Below are 16,561 nucleotides of genomic sequence, written 5' to 3' on the forward strand. Positions count from 1 at the left end.
TTTTTTTACTGGACTGTGTGAGGTGAGATCAACATTTTACCCATGCTTCCTGATTAGGGGAATAAAAACCCTGAATCTTACCAAACCTAGCAATAATGCAGCTTAGTCTTCACCTCACAGCCTTATGAGTGGTTACAGAAAAGGTGCCAAGGCATATACTGAGATGGATCTGTTCTTTCAGGGACATGAAAAAATATATTTTGTACATGCTGAAATGGAACTCCTAAAATCCATTAAGAAATCATCTAAGCTTTACTTTGAAAGTGCTTTTGTATCTTTTATAAGGAAGGTTTTTGCCAGCTATGAAGGGGGGAAAGCAGCAGATTTGAGAAGTTCATGTGACTTTGCAAATTTTATAGAGTAAAATGTTAGAGCTTAAAGCTCACCTTCACACTTTCATTTGCAGCTTTATAATGTATATTAGCAGCATTGTAGAATTTAAGAATGGATTTTAAACTATTTTGTTGAACAAACCGTAAATACTTCTGTATGTGGAACTGCTCTTTGAACTGTTAACAATCTACTTGAGCCTGTGAAACCAAGAAAATCCTACCTTTTTGGCTAGCTTTTTTTTTATGGCATTCATTAGATACATATGTAAGAGAAGTAGTTAAATGTCCTTATCCTTTTCACCCACTTAGTCTTCTGGAGTGTCAGCTTAGGTTTACCTTAAAAAAACCAACCGCAAAAGAAACTAAATAAAACCACAAGAAAAAATACTTAAGTTTTTGCTTTGAAGGTTGACTTACAGCTGCATATCAGCTTCCTTTGCCTATCTAGGAAAACATAAACATCCCATGGAGGGTATCTAGACAGAGTTCAGAAACAAATTGATGCATATTGGCATAATATAAACTGCAGGATTTTGTTCAAATCAGAAATGAATAAAAGAAAAAAAAAAGTTACCAAAATAATGTTGATGTCTCTTTGGGAAATGGGATGAGTTTGCAATTAGAGGGACGTTGGGATCCTCTGTGTATCAGGCTGTAATTTGCCCTTTTTTATTTCTACCACTTTTGCTATTATGTTTGAGTTCAAGCTGTTAAGACAGAGTTTCATGTTTAGTGGAGTACGTACCGTAGCACTATCTGTCTGCCACATGTGTTGAATACCAAGGCAAGTGGAAGAGATGAGCACTGAGGAATTTACTTTTGCACCTTCTTAAAAGTATACGTTTTATTATAACTTAATTCTTACTGTTTTCTCATTTATCATGCAGGGAAACATGTTATGTAAGTGCTGAGAGGCAGGATGCACATGTTTTGTAAGGAGTTTTCTATGCCACTGACATTTATTTTATGCTTAATTTGCAACTCCATATTGAAATAACTGGTGCAAAATATTTCTTCTGTCAGAGCTAGTGTAGGTCTCATTTTTGTCTGTTTTAGGATGCATGTTCATTTCGATATGTAAATATCGAAGCAATAATAATGTGAAATCATTTTTTAGAAGTAATCCTATAATAAAGTTTTTAAATAAATAGAATAATTTTCACATTAAACTAAATCATTTCACATATTAAATATAATGGTTGAACAAATCTGAAGAAGCTCATAGCTTGTATTTCAACCAGAAAATCTTTTTTTAGTAGCTTTAATGACTACCAGTGATGTGTTTTGGACTTGAACAAAGATAAATATTTATTGCAGGTGGAATTCCTGCATGTTTTGTATGTTATTACAAGCTCGTATAGGTAACAAATGCTGTCTCACAGTAAGAAAGTTTTTAAGAAGGCAAGAACAAAAAACCCAAACAAAATATACTTGTAGCCCTGTATCTTACAGAGCCAAATTGTGCAAAATAAGGGTCTAAATGTAACTCTTTTTTATTTTTCTGGAATCCAGGCACTGAAAAGTGTCATTGTTGTTGTTGTTTTTCTATTTGATCACTTGAGTATGATAGAGCTTTAACTTCTCCCCACTCAGTCAATTGGTCTGACCATCATTTGAACTGCTTTCAAGGAATATGAACCTCCTCGATATTCAGCCCAAAAAATCCCATCCTGATACTTGCTTCTGTAATGGCCTCCTCTATACCACACTCCATTAAGGTTAGAATGTGCACAGGCATTGTACCACCAGCCTCCTTTGTGGAAATGGGCACAGTTTCCTGTTAGGAGAAAAAAAAATAAGTGAAACTGAAGCACTTACGGGAATTGATAGATAAGGGTTTTTCAAACTTATTCATACTGTGACTAGCTGGTAATAAATCTTATTTTGCAAACCACTTTGCCTCCCACTTTGCATTCTCATATGTCACTTATTCCATTTACAATCCTCTTAACTTCCTTTCCCTTACAACGAGTTGTTTATAAGGGAACATAATATTAGTAATAATGTCTCCTTAGTCACACCATCTGACTAATCAGCTGTGTTCCATGAACTGAATTTAAGAATTTCTGCTGTATGCTGTATGGAACTACCTAAGTAGGAGCAACATGACTCATATTTTAATTTTGTTAATTTGCCGTGAAACAGATTTTTATTTAAGGAAGTGGCATATTATCTTCTCAATAACTAATGATGACAAATAGCTGTTTTTCGGGGGGGGGGGGCTGAATGACACAGTGTGGGCATTAGGACCCAGCCACTGTCACAGCTCCTCCCTGCTATCCAGATGTAGCATGTTACAATGAAAGTACCCCTCTCAGCCAAAGTCCTGAGTGCCCAGCTGCAGCCTGTTGTGGGCAGAGCTCCCTCTTCATCATACTTCAGGTACTGGACTGCACTGCAACACAGGGAGAGACCCCACCTCTGAGTGCAACCAGTTGTGTGGCTCCATGGATTAGATCCAGCCTGCACTCTTGGCTTAAGTCATTGGTTTTACCAATGTGACCTGGCCTGAGGTCCAGAATTGCATAATAAGTGTCAACAAAGCAAGGATTGTTTCTTTTTCTGCAGTTCATTTTGTTTTTTACTTGCTGTTTACTTTGGATTAGTGTTGTTGGGCTTGTCGTCAAAATAAATACTTTTTTGTCTCAGAATTGTATTCTTACTTTATTAAAGTAATGCACAAAGCCCTGGATCCTGCAAAGTTACTTAGCTTTATAAAATTATGAATAGTCCCATCAGCGGCCGCATCTGCATGAAATGCTTAGTGCGCAGGGTCAGTTACTACTGTGCAGTGACATTGCAGGGCACAAACAGTAGTGTGCTACTGTGCAGTAAGAACAGGTTACTGTGCAGTCAGCGTTATCAGGAAGTCATGCAAGGATGCTACTGCGTACTAATGCCAATTACAGCACAGTCATTTTGTACTTGGGATTGCGCAGTAATAACTGCATAGTTAGCATCTCGTGTAAATGCAGCCAGTGAGTCTTTAATGTGATTAAAGTTACCTGTATGCTTAAAACTTAGCAGGATTGGGACTTAACATTGCAATTATTGGCAAAGGTTGGAGAATATATGTCTGGGTCTAGTCTGAAGGCTGAGAGCTAGTGCTCTACAAGTTTATCTTCAAAGAAAAGTGGTGTGACTTCTAAGGATAATATAGGCAAAAGCCTTATTTGGATTGGAGTATATGCAAGCCTTCTTAGACTTGACTCTTATCAAAAGTCACCAAATTTAAAATAACTAAGTCCTGAATTATGCAACAGGCTCAAAATAGGCCCTGTCAGTTGGACTACCCGTGTGTGCTTGATTTGCTTACTTTGAAGAACCAGTAAGAATATTAATCATTTTATCATAATTTAAATGTTGTATTTTTTTCTTAAAACCATTGTATATGTTGAAGATGGCATCTGTTGGACCAGCCAGCTTTTTCCTGGGTGACGCATTACTTTCCTTACCTGTGTACATATCTCTGTCTCTGTCTAGTGTTGTAAATTGTTTTCCATTGTGCCATATCATGGAGTCCCCGGCATTTCCTTGGTAAGTTCCCAGACGCAACCTGTAAAATTCACTTTCAGGCTCCAGGCGAAAACTGCTGTATTCTGCATAAACTTTCTTATTGCTCCAGTCTTCTAGTTCAATCAACAACCTGTAATTGTCCTGATTGGTAAGCATGTAGATATTTTCTAGTCCCAGCCAGTACTCTCCATCAACGTTGCCAAATCCTTTCTGTACAAAGAAAACCAGAATGTGAGGTTAAGTAGTTCAGCTTTCCTAATCTTTTTAATGAGGATATTTATCAGCAATAGTAGCATATTTCAGTAAAATTTGTTTTAAACCACGAAAAGGTATTAGACTTTTGAACTTCTTGACCCTTTCTTTTTAATCTGCATGGGCCAGATTCTGGCAATCTAACTTGACTTGATTTAGTATTTTATTTATGAGTAACTTAACGATTACTGGTAGGACTGCTGGTAGCATGAGGAGGAAGAAACTGAGCCCTGGTGTCTGAGATTCCCCTGATAGCTTTAAAAATATTTTCTGGCAGTACTAAAAGTGCCCTTTTAAGAAAATGTGGGTACATTCAGAGTTGCAAAAGATAGTTATGAGCAATCCCAGTACTTAGGATGCATAAACTCTGCACCTGGTATGCAGGTAGGTTGCTATTTCTTTAAATAACTTAACTAGATGTTCTACCTGTTCCCCCCTGACTTCAATCCTAATGAATCTAAAAAAGACCTATTCAGGTTTGGGTCAGACAACTAATATGATGCATACCTGATGGGTAACATTTGGCAGCCTTTGCCTTCTGTTCCCAATAAATTATATCTTTAAAATTATGTGGTGATTGGTAGGATAACTTTTTTTTTTCTTACCCAAGAAACCCTTTTAAGTAAAGCTAGCTTGAAGGCTAGTTTGCCTCCAAAAAGTTAAAGGGAAAAAAGTTTGTATTGAAAGGAAAAAAAAAAAGGAGGAGATAATAATACAAACATTATCAGTTATTGTATCATGAGGATTCAGTTTTAATAGTCAAATACCTAGAAATGAAAAAGTTTTTAAAGTTCTTATAATAACTTATGTGCACTTTCTTTGCATATGTTGTGTTACAGGTTATTAGTTGAGTTTGTAAATGTAATCTTTACAGTAGCTCACTTCTCCCCTCAGATGCTAGACACAACTGCAGCTTCAAATAAGCTCTATACATGCAATGTGGGTGACTTATGAATGCCTTGTTTATTATGAAAATACTAAACTTTGCATAATCTGACCAAGCTGTATTTCTTCTCAAGCAGTGCACAGCTGTAGTAATGTCGAATAATGTACTGAGTGCAATCCAAATTATCCGTAAAGGCCCCAGTTGAGCAAGATCCTTACCGACATACCTAACTTAAAGCATATAAGTAGCCCATTCTCAGTGGGTCCAGAATGGGATGCGTTTCCTATGAAAATGTAGTCAGTAATTAAACTAATAATTTGTAAACACTGTATGGCTGGTCAGGGAAGCATGTACAAAAGTATAGTTCTTTTCCCTGACCCTACTGCCTAAAACAAAATTCAACTTTATTATAAAGCTAAGAGTGACTTACTTTAAATTCAAGATAAGTTGTTCTTGAAAACGAAGGCCCTGATCCTAAAAATGTATGTACATACTAAACTCCACTTAAATGAATAATCCCACTAAAGTGAATTGGACTATGTATGTATGTACAGTTAAGCATGTTCTAATTGTTAACAAAAATCATGTTTTTAATTAGACTGTTGGAATATAAATGGAAAAAAAATTCATTGTTCAGAAGAGCTTGTTGCATACCCCACAGGTGGACACGTTGCAAGTTATACATAAAATACTTGTCTGTATTTTGAAATATAAGTTGATTTACCTTTAAATTTAACAAAGAGAGAAACTTTGTTAAAGTGGCTAGCCATAAATGATATTCTCAGTCATTTTCCCACCAAAAGGAAGCTCCTTGTTTTCTAAATAATAACATTTACCTTGTAACTGTCCCAATTCCTGAAGAAATTGACAGATCCATCTGTCCTTTTCTGAATAACTGCCCAGCCTCCAGGGTCCAGGCTGTTCTCACACCATAACTGCATTGGCTCATTGCTGTTTTCAGGTTTGATCATATAAATTCCACTGTTGGAATACCCAGCTTCTTTGGCTTGTTGACAGTCTTTAAATGGGCCTGTTTGGAAAAAAAAATTAACAAGGAATACTTATTTCATAATTTTAATTCTCAGAAAGTAAAAGCTACCATATAAACATGTAAAATGTCTTTGTCTTTATTTGGTTAATTTTCTGATTGTCTTGTTTACACCATCTTTCCAAATAACTAAATGTTTTGCCAAGCAGATGGCAGTCTTTTACAGTCTACACCTAAATATTTTGACAACTTCCTTTTGAATGTGTCACAAGAATTTTACAAACTAATCTTGTATATGCAAGAAGAGTGAGTCCATTTCATAATTAGTTTATCCCATACAGTACAGCTTACTTTCTGGTATGCACTTTCATTATAATGCCTACATTTGAACTGATATAGTAAAAACTTGAAGTATATGAGTAGCTAGCAGCAAAGCTAGACTATCTTTAGAAAATTTATTACATCCTGAGTCTACAAGTATGGAACTTAATGCAATAAACAATGTTTACAGTGTTGCGTGGGATCCAGGTTGTAGTCATATTAGTCTGTAGGCAAAAGGAATCGGAAATTGTGGTAGAGCTGATATCTTTTATTAGACTAACTAGATTTTTGCAAAAAAAGTGTTTATTTGTAAGCTTTCGGGACCCATCTTCTGCATAAAATAAACTGTTCCAAACAGAAGATTTTACTACATCTTTAACTTTCTTATGAAATATGAACTTTCATGTCTGCCTAGGAGAACTTTTACAATCTTTTCTCCTGTGCCTGAAAGCTTGCAAATAAAGAATTTTTTTTTGCAAAAATCTAGTTGGTCTAATAAAATATATCACCTCTACCACGAGTTCTGATCCCTACTGTGTTGCATAACATTTGTCTTCCTGATTACTCCAATTCCAACATTTAGTTTATTAAACCTGAGATGAGAACATCTTTGTACGTTTCATATTTTCATTTTTTTTTGACAGTTAGGTACACATGGCTATTAGCCAGAGAAGCATACAAGTAGTGGACCAAGTATTTTTGAGCAGCCAGTAGCATTCATTTACTTGTTTCCAAGCTGTACTTCTAAAGAGATGCTGCTTATGGCAGCTCTTGGAAGTTTTCTTTCAGGTTATAAGTACAGTTCTTATGAAAGAGGATCTGTCAGCCTTCACCTTCTAGTTATGTTTCTAACATCTTTATTAGTCTGGGTGTCCTTTTGTAAGATAAAAGTATTATAGTTTCTGTGTTTCAACCCTTCTGCCCCTTTTCAAGGAAAAGGATATTCCTAGATAATCATTTCTATTGATGTTTGTACTGGTTTGAGAACTGTCATAATATAACTGGATGTCTTCTGATAATGGCTAGTGGTGAATCCCCTGTTAGTGCTTGATAACTCTAAGTCAGTCTTACTAAAAGTTGATAACTTTGTTTAAATGCTAAAGACAACTGTTGGGTGGTTGTTCTAATGCTGTCTTTGAATCATCATATAATCTGTCCAACTAATTGAAACAAATTATAGATTATACAGTGCAGTGTAAAACCATTGCTGAAGTCTATCAGGTTTCCAACACAAGAATTTTTTTTATTGCACATTTTCTACTGATAACCAAACTCTCTTACTTTTTTAATATGTTTGGTGTTAAACCCCTACATTTGAACCCAGCCCTTCTAACTGGGGCCTGGCAGCAGGGCAGGGCCTGATGAGAGTTGTCACTTACATTATGTGAAAGCAGGGTGACCAACCTTGGCCTCGCAAGTGAAATGTGGCCCATGGAGCCATTGGATCTGGCCCGTGGGGACCCCCCCCACAGGTCAGGAAATTTGGCAGCAGGGAAGCAGTGGTCATTAATGTGTCCACCCTTCCTTGTGCCAAATTTCCAAACCTCAAGCCTCACATGCCTGATCAGAGTCACACCATGCCCCTTCTACCAGTGGGTGCGGGTTAGAGCTGGGCCATGCTCCCTTTCATGTGGCAAGCCTGGGACATGCTCCTATTCCCTCTGGGGTCACGCAAAGTCCTCTCCTCCTCTTCCTCCCCCGCCCCCATGAGGCCAGGCAACAATCCCTCTTCCCCACCCCCTTCCAAACAGGGCCAGACAGCCACTGCCTTTTTTCTCCCACTGGGCCAAGCCATGCCCCCTTTTTCCCTGCAGCGTCAACTTAGTGCTGAGCCTCACATCCTCCTCCGAAGTGCCAGGCCATGCCCCCTTTCCCCCCATGACGCTGGGCCATGCCCCGTATTCTCCAGTGGGGCTGGGTTGGGTCCAGGCCACGCTCCTTCCACCCATGGTGCTGAGTTATACAGCCGATAGTAGAACAAGGAAGGATGTTTGCTATTAATAAGCAGTATTGGTATTAAAAAGCAGTAGTGTACATTTTACAGCATTTCTTGGTAACAAGAAGCAGTTTTTCCTCATGTAAAACACTGCCAATTATCTAGCAGCATTGAAAAAATTGTCTTGTACCTTCTGGGTTAGAGAAGTGATGCTTTAAAGAACTTTAGCTTGAAAACTCAAACCTATAAAACTGGCACAATGACAAAATTCTCTCTAAGGTAAAAGTAAACAAGATTTTGAATGTTATGGACTATATTGTTTAGTTTTTAAATTATAAACCAGTCAGTAATGCTTGCTTTTCAGAAAACTGTGAACTGTCATATTGTGAACATAGCATGTTTAGATATTTTTCATATTTCCTGGAAAAAGTCTCCTTTCAACTTAAGCATGAAAAATTGATCACCACAAGTATCTTCTCTTGTTTTCTAACAACTGTTTCATGTCCTTCTTGCTGGCCAGAATAATCTCTTGTTTGTTGCCTTGAAATTTATTAATGTTTTAATTCACTTGGCATTTTCTGTATCTTTTTCATTCCTTTGTTCTTTGTTCTTTCTGCTCACTTGCCTGGTATCCAGGTAGAGGGGTGGTTCTCTATCTTAGACTCAAGACACCCCTTATTAGACTCAAGCCCCCCTCCCCTGATAAAATGCCAGCTCTTCTTTTTCACTCAGTTCTTGACTATGCAAAATTAATAGAGCAATCTTTCTCTTGCAAAAAAACTCAGAAAGATTAGAACAGCTCAGAACACTTTAAAACTGCAGTTGCCTTTTTGAAATCTCTGAATATATCTTGTGAATCACGTTTGCACACCTAACATTGCATGGCACCCTGCAGGATCCTCATAAAGGTCTCAGAGCACCTCAGGGTGTTGACACCCTAGCTGAGACTCATTGAGTTAATGAAAGCTCCTTAGAGCATGGTATTGTTGCTTCCAAGGACCTGTTAGATCTTACTGTGACATGGTTTAAATTAACCACATGACAGCTATCCAAGGGGTGAATCTACACCTGCAGTTAGCATGTAGCAATCAGCCCTGGAGTAGTTTGTGCTGGACTTTGTTGCTTCTGAGCCCAGTGTTTACATATGTGCCCAGACTGCAGGACACAGAGCTGGGGTGGATCAACCCTGGGTGACGGGGGGTCAGCCTGCCAGCCCAGAGCTACTCTGCCCTAGCTCAACATGCTGCAGAGGTGCTGCCTGGGGCATGAGGATGCTAGAGTGTGGCTAGCCAGCCGCAGTCACCATCTACATGTGCATTTCAGTGCACATAACTACTCTGCTGTAAGATAGTTCTTGTCCCGGACAGTACTGTCCTATAGTGGAGTTAGTTAACTTACAGTGCCCTAATATGGACACATGTGTAAATGGTTATGCTTTACCACAGAGCTAATAAGTTGGCTCCACAGTAAAGCACATATGTAGATGTGTGCACCCAGTGAGTATAAACTTTAGTAAAGCCTTTATTCATACTATCAGCCAAGTGATCAGACTGGCTGACAGCAGGGATAGTTCAGGGTTGATCACAAAGTGCAGTTCTATTCTTTTTATATATTAGAAATGCTTATATCAGGCATACATCATTGCATTTTACTACTTTGTTTAATAACAGAATTACTTTCTCTTTGTAATTAGCCTTTGTCTATTGTACCTGATTTCAGTTACTTCATGATAAATCATTCTTGGTGCTGTACACTTTTACAATCTACTGATTAATGAACTTGATTCAAGTACAGCATCCCCTACACATATATTGTTTCAAGTTTGGTCATACCATCCTACATTCATCTGTTGTCACAATCTGTACTGCTTCTATTAATCTCAGTGTTTTTGAACGGGTTCCAGATGTTCCGATGCATTCTACTGGTCCTCTGAGCTTATTACTCTTCCTGGCCTGACTTATGACCTGTACATGGATCTATCTTATTTTTGTTTCTATAAACTGCATGTCATGATTCTATAGTAACATGGTTTCATAGTAAGCACTCTCCTGAAACAGCTTTTTGATTACAAAATGTGCAAAACAAAGGAATGTTATTTCTTTGTTTAAAATTTTGGGAACAATTTGAAAGATCTGCTACTATAGCTGAAATACTATGTTCTCTGTGGAGAAAGGAATGCAGCAGTCTTATTCCCAGGACTGTTAGAGGCCAGGCACATAGTAGAGCTGTTTTAACTGGCTGCTAAGGAATGGAAAACTGTTATAGCCTGTTTACATAATATCCTTTGATCACTTCTAAAATTCAACTGGCATTAAGCGCACAGGATGTAATTTGTCTCCAATTTGATGCTTAGATTTGTAGATGCAGTTAACATAGAAAGTTGATGTGGTGGAAGAGGTTTCAAAATTATATTCCAGAATGAAAAAGAGAATAAATCCAACAAATCCCTCAGCATTGGTTCATTATCTTGACTTATTTTCTTGAGGAAAAGTAAGTATTTTAAATATGTGGATCAAAACATATAAACTATAATATAAATTGTTTTAAATTGTACTGTGTATATTCAGTATATGATCAACATTAATTTAAAGCCTAAAGTTCATAGGTTCACCGGAGGATGGAGACAAAAGCCCAGAGGTAAATAAAGAGCCTCGGGACCTGGATAAAACTTAGTACAGGGAAGCAATAATAGAAGCAGTAGCAGTATTCTCAAGAAGAGGATAGGAAATGAAATATATTAACGTGAGAAGTTTGGGGAACAGATGAAAAGAATTGCAGGTTCTGGTACAGTGGTCACCAACTGGTCAATTGTGGTCTATCAATCTCGGTCTGGGGTGGCTAGCCCCCCAAACTGAGAAGGCTTCTCGATCAGGAGTGGCAGGATGCATGTGGCTGGGCTGAACTGTGCCCCCTGCCACTGGGGCTGGGCTGAGTGAATGGGACAATCCCCTCTGCCCCCTGCCACTGGGTGAATGGGGTCCCAACCAGGCCAGGCTGGGGGAGTGTTGGACAAGCTGCCTGAGCTCCATGCACACAGGGGGCAGGGAGGAAGGGGCTCCTGCCACAGCACACCCTCTGGTAGAGGCCCAGGAGCACGTGCCTTCCCCTCCCCTCCAGCTGTGCACAGGGTGAGGCAGCTGCCACTGCGGGATGGGCTTTGTGTTCCAGGCTTTGTGCCCTGAGCTGCAGTGGGACTTGCAGGAGATCCTGAATTGTACTTTACTTCAAAATGTGATCCAACAGCATCCTGTGTTGTATTAATAGGAGTTTATATTGTAGTCTGCCGTGTCTCCGTCCGGTGTGTCTCGTATAGGGATTCCTCTCTCACCTCGCCATTATTCTTAGGGATGAACAGCTGGGTTACTGGAATGACTTTGGGTCGGTTCACCAGGGGGTCTCTCTTGCCATGTCTTTGATTGCCTTCAGATTGGGAGAGCGATGTTTTGGTCCAATCTCCCCTTGGTCGTTCCTGCTGTTCCACCTCTGTGGGGCTCCAACCTCCCCTACACCCTGCCTAATGCCAACCTTGATATAGTCACCTGCATTGCTGAGGCTGATGTCCTGTGCCATCTTTGTTTGGGTTCCTGGAATATGGTGGCCACTGGGTGTGGGAGATATCACTGTCCCGAGTGTTTCTCCCGACCTTCTTTCTTTCTGATTTACGTGTTGTCTGGCCTCAGTACCGGTCCATCCCCCAATGCGTCGCCTCCGCCCTGGGCTTGAGACCTGCCGTCCATCTGTCTGCCCTGTACCCTGGCTCTGCCGAGTGCTGCCGGGCCCTGCTGCTGGCTTCCTTGGTCCACACTGGCTCTGTAACCAAATCCCCAAGCCCTCTATGGCCCTCTGCTATGGTGGAGACCCCTTCCTGAGACCCCCCAGGTCTCCTCACTGGGACTGCTAACATTCTCTGGCCCCTCCAGGCCAGCTGGGGATGCCATTTCCAGTCCCCACCGCTTGCCTTCTGCTGGGCTTTTTATCTTGGATCGGGCTGTCTGGCTGCCCAGTCAGTCCCGGCACGCTGTTATAAAGTGTGACCACACCGATGAGGCTGTCGGCCCTGGCTCCTTTAGGCTTGGCCATTTTTATTTATTTATTTATTTATTCCTTTTTATATTTTCATTTTTGCCGCTTTTATCTCCCAGCATGGCGTCCCACTGCTTCCACTCCGTCTCGGGTAAGTTTTTTTCCACACTCTTGTAAATCAAAGAAAATGATTCTTCCTCTGGATTCTGCACTGGTAAGGCCTCACCTAGAGTATTGTGTCCAGTTTTGGGCCCCACACTTGCAGAAGGCTATGGATAGTTTCAAAAGAGTTGAGCACAGAGTGATTAAAGCAAGTAGGGCAAGACTTATGAGGAAAGGCTGAAAGAGAGGATGGGGTGGGGTGTGATAAGTCTTCAAATACCTAAAGGACAATTATAGGGTGAATGGAGATAGCCACAGGAAAAAAGACTATAGAAGATGAGACTAGGAGCAATGGCCTTAAACTTCAGCAAGGGAAATTTAAATTGGAGATTAGGAGGAACTTTCTGACTATGGGGGTGGTCAGGCATCAGAACAGGTTACCTAGAGAAATTGTGGAATCTCCCATCTTTGGATGTTTTCAACAGCAGACTATATAGACACTTGACTGGGATGTTTTAGTCAGAGATAACGCTACACTGAACACGAGACTGGAGTAGATGACCTCCGTGAGATGCCTTCCAGCACTACTTTCCTATAACCCTATGAATTTTATGTATATCCTTTTATAGATATTTTCAAGTTTCATCCTATAAACTTTTATCTTTATACATAATACATATTGCGTATAATAAGCTTATAGGATATAGGAACTGTAATCCAACTTTTCTGAGATTTGTGATTTACTGATGGAATATTTTAATTGTACTAAGATAAAGTCTGTTTTATGGTAAATATAAGGAGTTGCTTATTAAGTACATAATGTTCCCATGAAAAAGGCAATTTATCAGTGTTTTGGAAAGTATAGTTATTTTTAGAATACATCAAAATTATATTTTCCCCCCCTTCTCCTCTCCAGTTCTTCTGCCTACATTAAATTCTGCTTAGTTCCGTAAGTTACATGTTGGTGCAAATAAAAGCTGAATATGGCTTCTTGCTTGTACTGTAGTCATGCTGTTTATTAAAAATGTTTTTTGTATGTATGCATCTTCATTTTCATTTGGGCCTAAAATGCTATGGGGTGATTCTCTTCAGATATAGATATAAGATCGTAGGAAAGTAGGGCTGGAAGAGACCTCACAAGATCGTCTAGTTAAGCACAACACAGGATTATCCCTAACTAAGCCATTCCATCTAAGTGTTTGTCCAACCTACAAATGAAAATTTCCACAGATGGAGATTCTGTAACTTTTCTAGGTAGTCGTTCCAATGCTTGGGATGAATACCAACAAAATTACCTCATTTCTAATTGCTACCCTTTTTTCATTATTGAGCATGTCATTGCCAGAATGATAGGCTTGCCATGTCATCTCAGAAGCCAAGTATACAATTTCTTTAATAGTTTTTAGTTTCTAGAGATGAAACCAGTAGCCTAACAATGGGGGCCAATAGACCATAAGCACTGTTAGAGTAGGAGGGGGGGGCTAGCCCTCCTCCCATTTATAAATCTTCCCCATCTTGTATATATCATGGAAGGAAACCACTTATAAAGTATTTAAAATTACTATGCTTACTACTTGTACGGTTTTTTTCCATATTGAGTATTTTAGATACGTTAGGGGAGAATTCCTAAGTAAAAGGAGTGAATAGCTAAAAGAATTACAAAGATAACGGAACAAAATTTTTTTTAGAGGTAATACATATTGGCTTGTGTTACATAGAATGCTAAAATACAGAGGGAAACAATACTGTCTTTACAGTTGTGAGCTTAAAAAGTTGTATAGCTGGAATGAGTAATGACAACTGTAGTTAAAGGCATCTACCCACAACCCATACTAAACATTACTTGTATCTTTCTCAATTTTCCAGTTTTGGGCTGATATTTTTTTAGGTCGTGTTTGGCTGAATTTGCAGAGCTGAAGGGTTGAGGATTATATATTTCTGCAATTTTTTAATAACAGGAGAGGGAGGGGTAAAAGTCTTCATTCCCTGTTATTAAATAAAACAAAGCAAACCCCAGGAGATAAATTATTTCCTTTTACCTTTTTTTAGGTGGTACCAGTGCTAAAAGTTGGGGATAGAAAGATAAAATAGAGCAAATAAGCTTTTAGAGGAGAAGGAAGAGAATGCTTTTACTATCCCAATGGAAACTGGTTTTGATTTGACCAATTTATATGATTGAAAACTTTCATCTATACATGGTAGGTTTAAGTTGCGTTCAGTTGTGATCCATTTTCTCTGTAAAAGTTAAATCAACTATACTACATCAAAATCAAGTTAATCCTTTAGTTTATGGGCACTTAAATCCCAGCCTGCATGCCCGATCCACCCCGCAGAGCCATCCCATCATGCTGACAGGTCTGAAAAAATTTTCAGTGTTCCTCTTTCCACAAAGGAATTGTTGCTGTCCTGCTGCCAAATTTCTGGAATCTTGACAAACTTCACTCACCAATCTAGCATGCTGTCTGGCCCGCAGAGGTGGCTTAAACTGGATCTGGGCATACAGGTGCTGGCTGAAAGCAGCATGGGTCCCAGGGAGGGGATGCAAGGCCCTGATCTGGAGGAGCCAGAGTGGGGGAAGCAGCATGGGGCCCTGAGCAGAGCTGAGGGAAATACTGTGGAGCATGATCCTGATGCACAGACTGATCCTGCACTTTTCATCCATCCCACAGTCCCAAAAACTTGAGCACAACTGCTGTAATTGGATGCATTTCCACAAATACCAGGCTCCTATTATATGGATCCATTAGAAGTGCCAGACTAACTTAAGCTTAAATGTTCTTCTAATATTGATATTGCAAATATAGCAGTGTAATTTAATTTTAATCTGGTTTAACCTGATTTTGTTTACTCAGTTTTATTTTATTATAATTCTGTTCAGTTTTATTCAATTTAATTTAGTTTTAATTGATCTGCATTAATACCCCTGCTTGTCGTTTTCTTCTTAGCTTTAATAAGATACTGTATGTACTTGAATAAAAGACAGCCCTGATCGTAACATGTTTCTGTACATGGAAAAGTTCTATAAATTTGTTATAATTCTTCATGTATAGAATCTAATTATTGGAGGTTTGCCTTCAATTTGTCCCTTTCCCACTGCTACAGCAGGGAAAATAAATCAAGTATGTGGGTAGGGAGGGGGTCAGGTAATTTCTTTGCTCTCTGTTTCCCCTGAACTTTTTTTTTTCTCATAGCAGCCCCTGTCCCCTTCTCCTTATGTTAGACCCTGCTCCCCCGAGCTCATGGAAGTGAGGAGCAATTTCAGAAACAATAACCTTGAAATTAAACATAGCTGTAGTAATTTGCATGTAGTACCCATACACTTAGTTCATTCAGAACTGATGCATGTTACCTTTTGAAACTGCAACAAGTTTTAGTACAGGTACTCCACAAACACGCTTCTGAGCAGCACTTTGGGATCTACTTATGACAAACTGGGTGTCTCCATGAAATGCTTTACTGCACAGTAAGCATGTGTGTCTACGTGTGCAGATGCTTACTGCACAGTAGGCTTCACTAATTGCAAGTAAATTTGCTACCTGCAAATGCACATAGCAAATTTAACTTGCAAGTAGTTACTGCACGGTAGTGCTGACGTAGATGCCTGACTAGGAACAAATCTGGTCCTGGTCAGCCAGCCACCAGTTGGTAGGAGATTTCTTCATGCCCCTAGAAGCTGCCTGCTGCTGGGCCAGGCTCTGCCACTATGTCCCCCTGCCTCAGCAGCAGGAAGTTCTAAGCTTCCCACTTTGCCATTGCAATTTGGAGAGCAGAAGGCTGGGAGATCCTTATCTCCCTGTGCCAGCTTCGCAACCACGGGGCTGGCGCTGAGAGATGCTTATCTCTCAGCGCTGGCCTTACAGTCACGGAGCTAGCGCTGGGAGCTACCTACTGGCAGCAGCTGGGGAGCCTGTTCCCCACTCAGCTCCACGAGCATAGAGCTGGGTGGGAAACAAGCTGGGAATCCCATTCCCCACTCCACTCCATGATCACAGAACCAGCTAGGGAATAGTCTGGGGAGCCCATTCTCTCCTCAGCTCTATGATTTACAGAGTTGGGCAGGGAACAGCCTGGGAAGCCTGTTCCATGCCCAGGTCTGCAGTTCTGGAGCTGAGCAGGGAACAGGCTTTCCATAGTCCCTGCTCCACAATTGCAGAGCAGGGGCTGGGAACTGTCTCAGTTAGGGGCCTGGAGACGGCTGTCTCCTC

The 16,561-nt window shown here is 39.9% G+C and overlaps 2 protein-coding genes across 6 annotated transcripts in view; one reads left to right on the forward strand and one right to left on the reverse strand.

The window, feature by feature from the left end:
- The window catches only part of RALGPS2 (Ral GEF with PH domain and SH3 binding motif 2), a 233,884-nt gene that overhangs the window by 132,734 nt on the left and 84,589 nt on the right, over positions 1-16,561 (forward strand). The gene's annotated exons all lie outside the window — the stretch shown is intronic.
- ANGPTL1 (angiopoietin like 1) overlaps positions 1,578-16,561 on the reverse strand; it is a 28,502-nt gene continuing 13,518 nt past the window's right edge. Inside the window, exons 3-5 of the mRNA XM_019530907.1 lie at positions 5,823-6,016; positions 3,788-4,058; positions 1,578-2,109 (exon numbers count right to left, since the gene is read on the reverse strand). Coding sequence (XP_019386452.1) covers positions 1,922-2,109; positions 3,788-4,058; positions 5,823-6,016 — 653 coding nt within the window. The 3' untranslated portion in view covers positions 1,578-1,921. The remainder of the gene's footprint in view (positions 2,110-3,787; positions 4,059-5,822; positions 6,017-16,561) is intronic.

Source organism: Crocodylus porosus, unplaced genomic scaffold (assembly GCF_001723895.1).
Source record: "Crocodylus porosus isolate Cpor-Errol unplaced genomic scaffold, CroPor_comp1, whole genome shotgun sequence".
Classification (NCBI taxonomy): Eukaryota; Metazoa; Chordata; order Crocodylia; family Crocodylidae; genus Crocodylus; species Crocodylus porosus.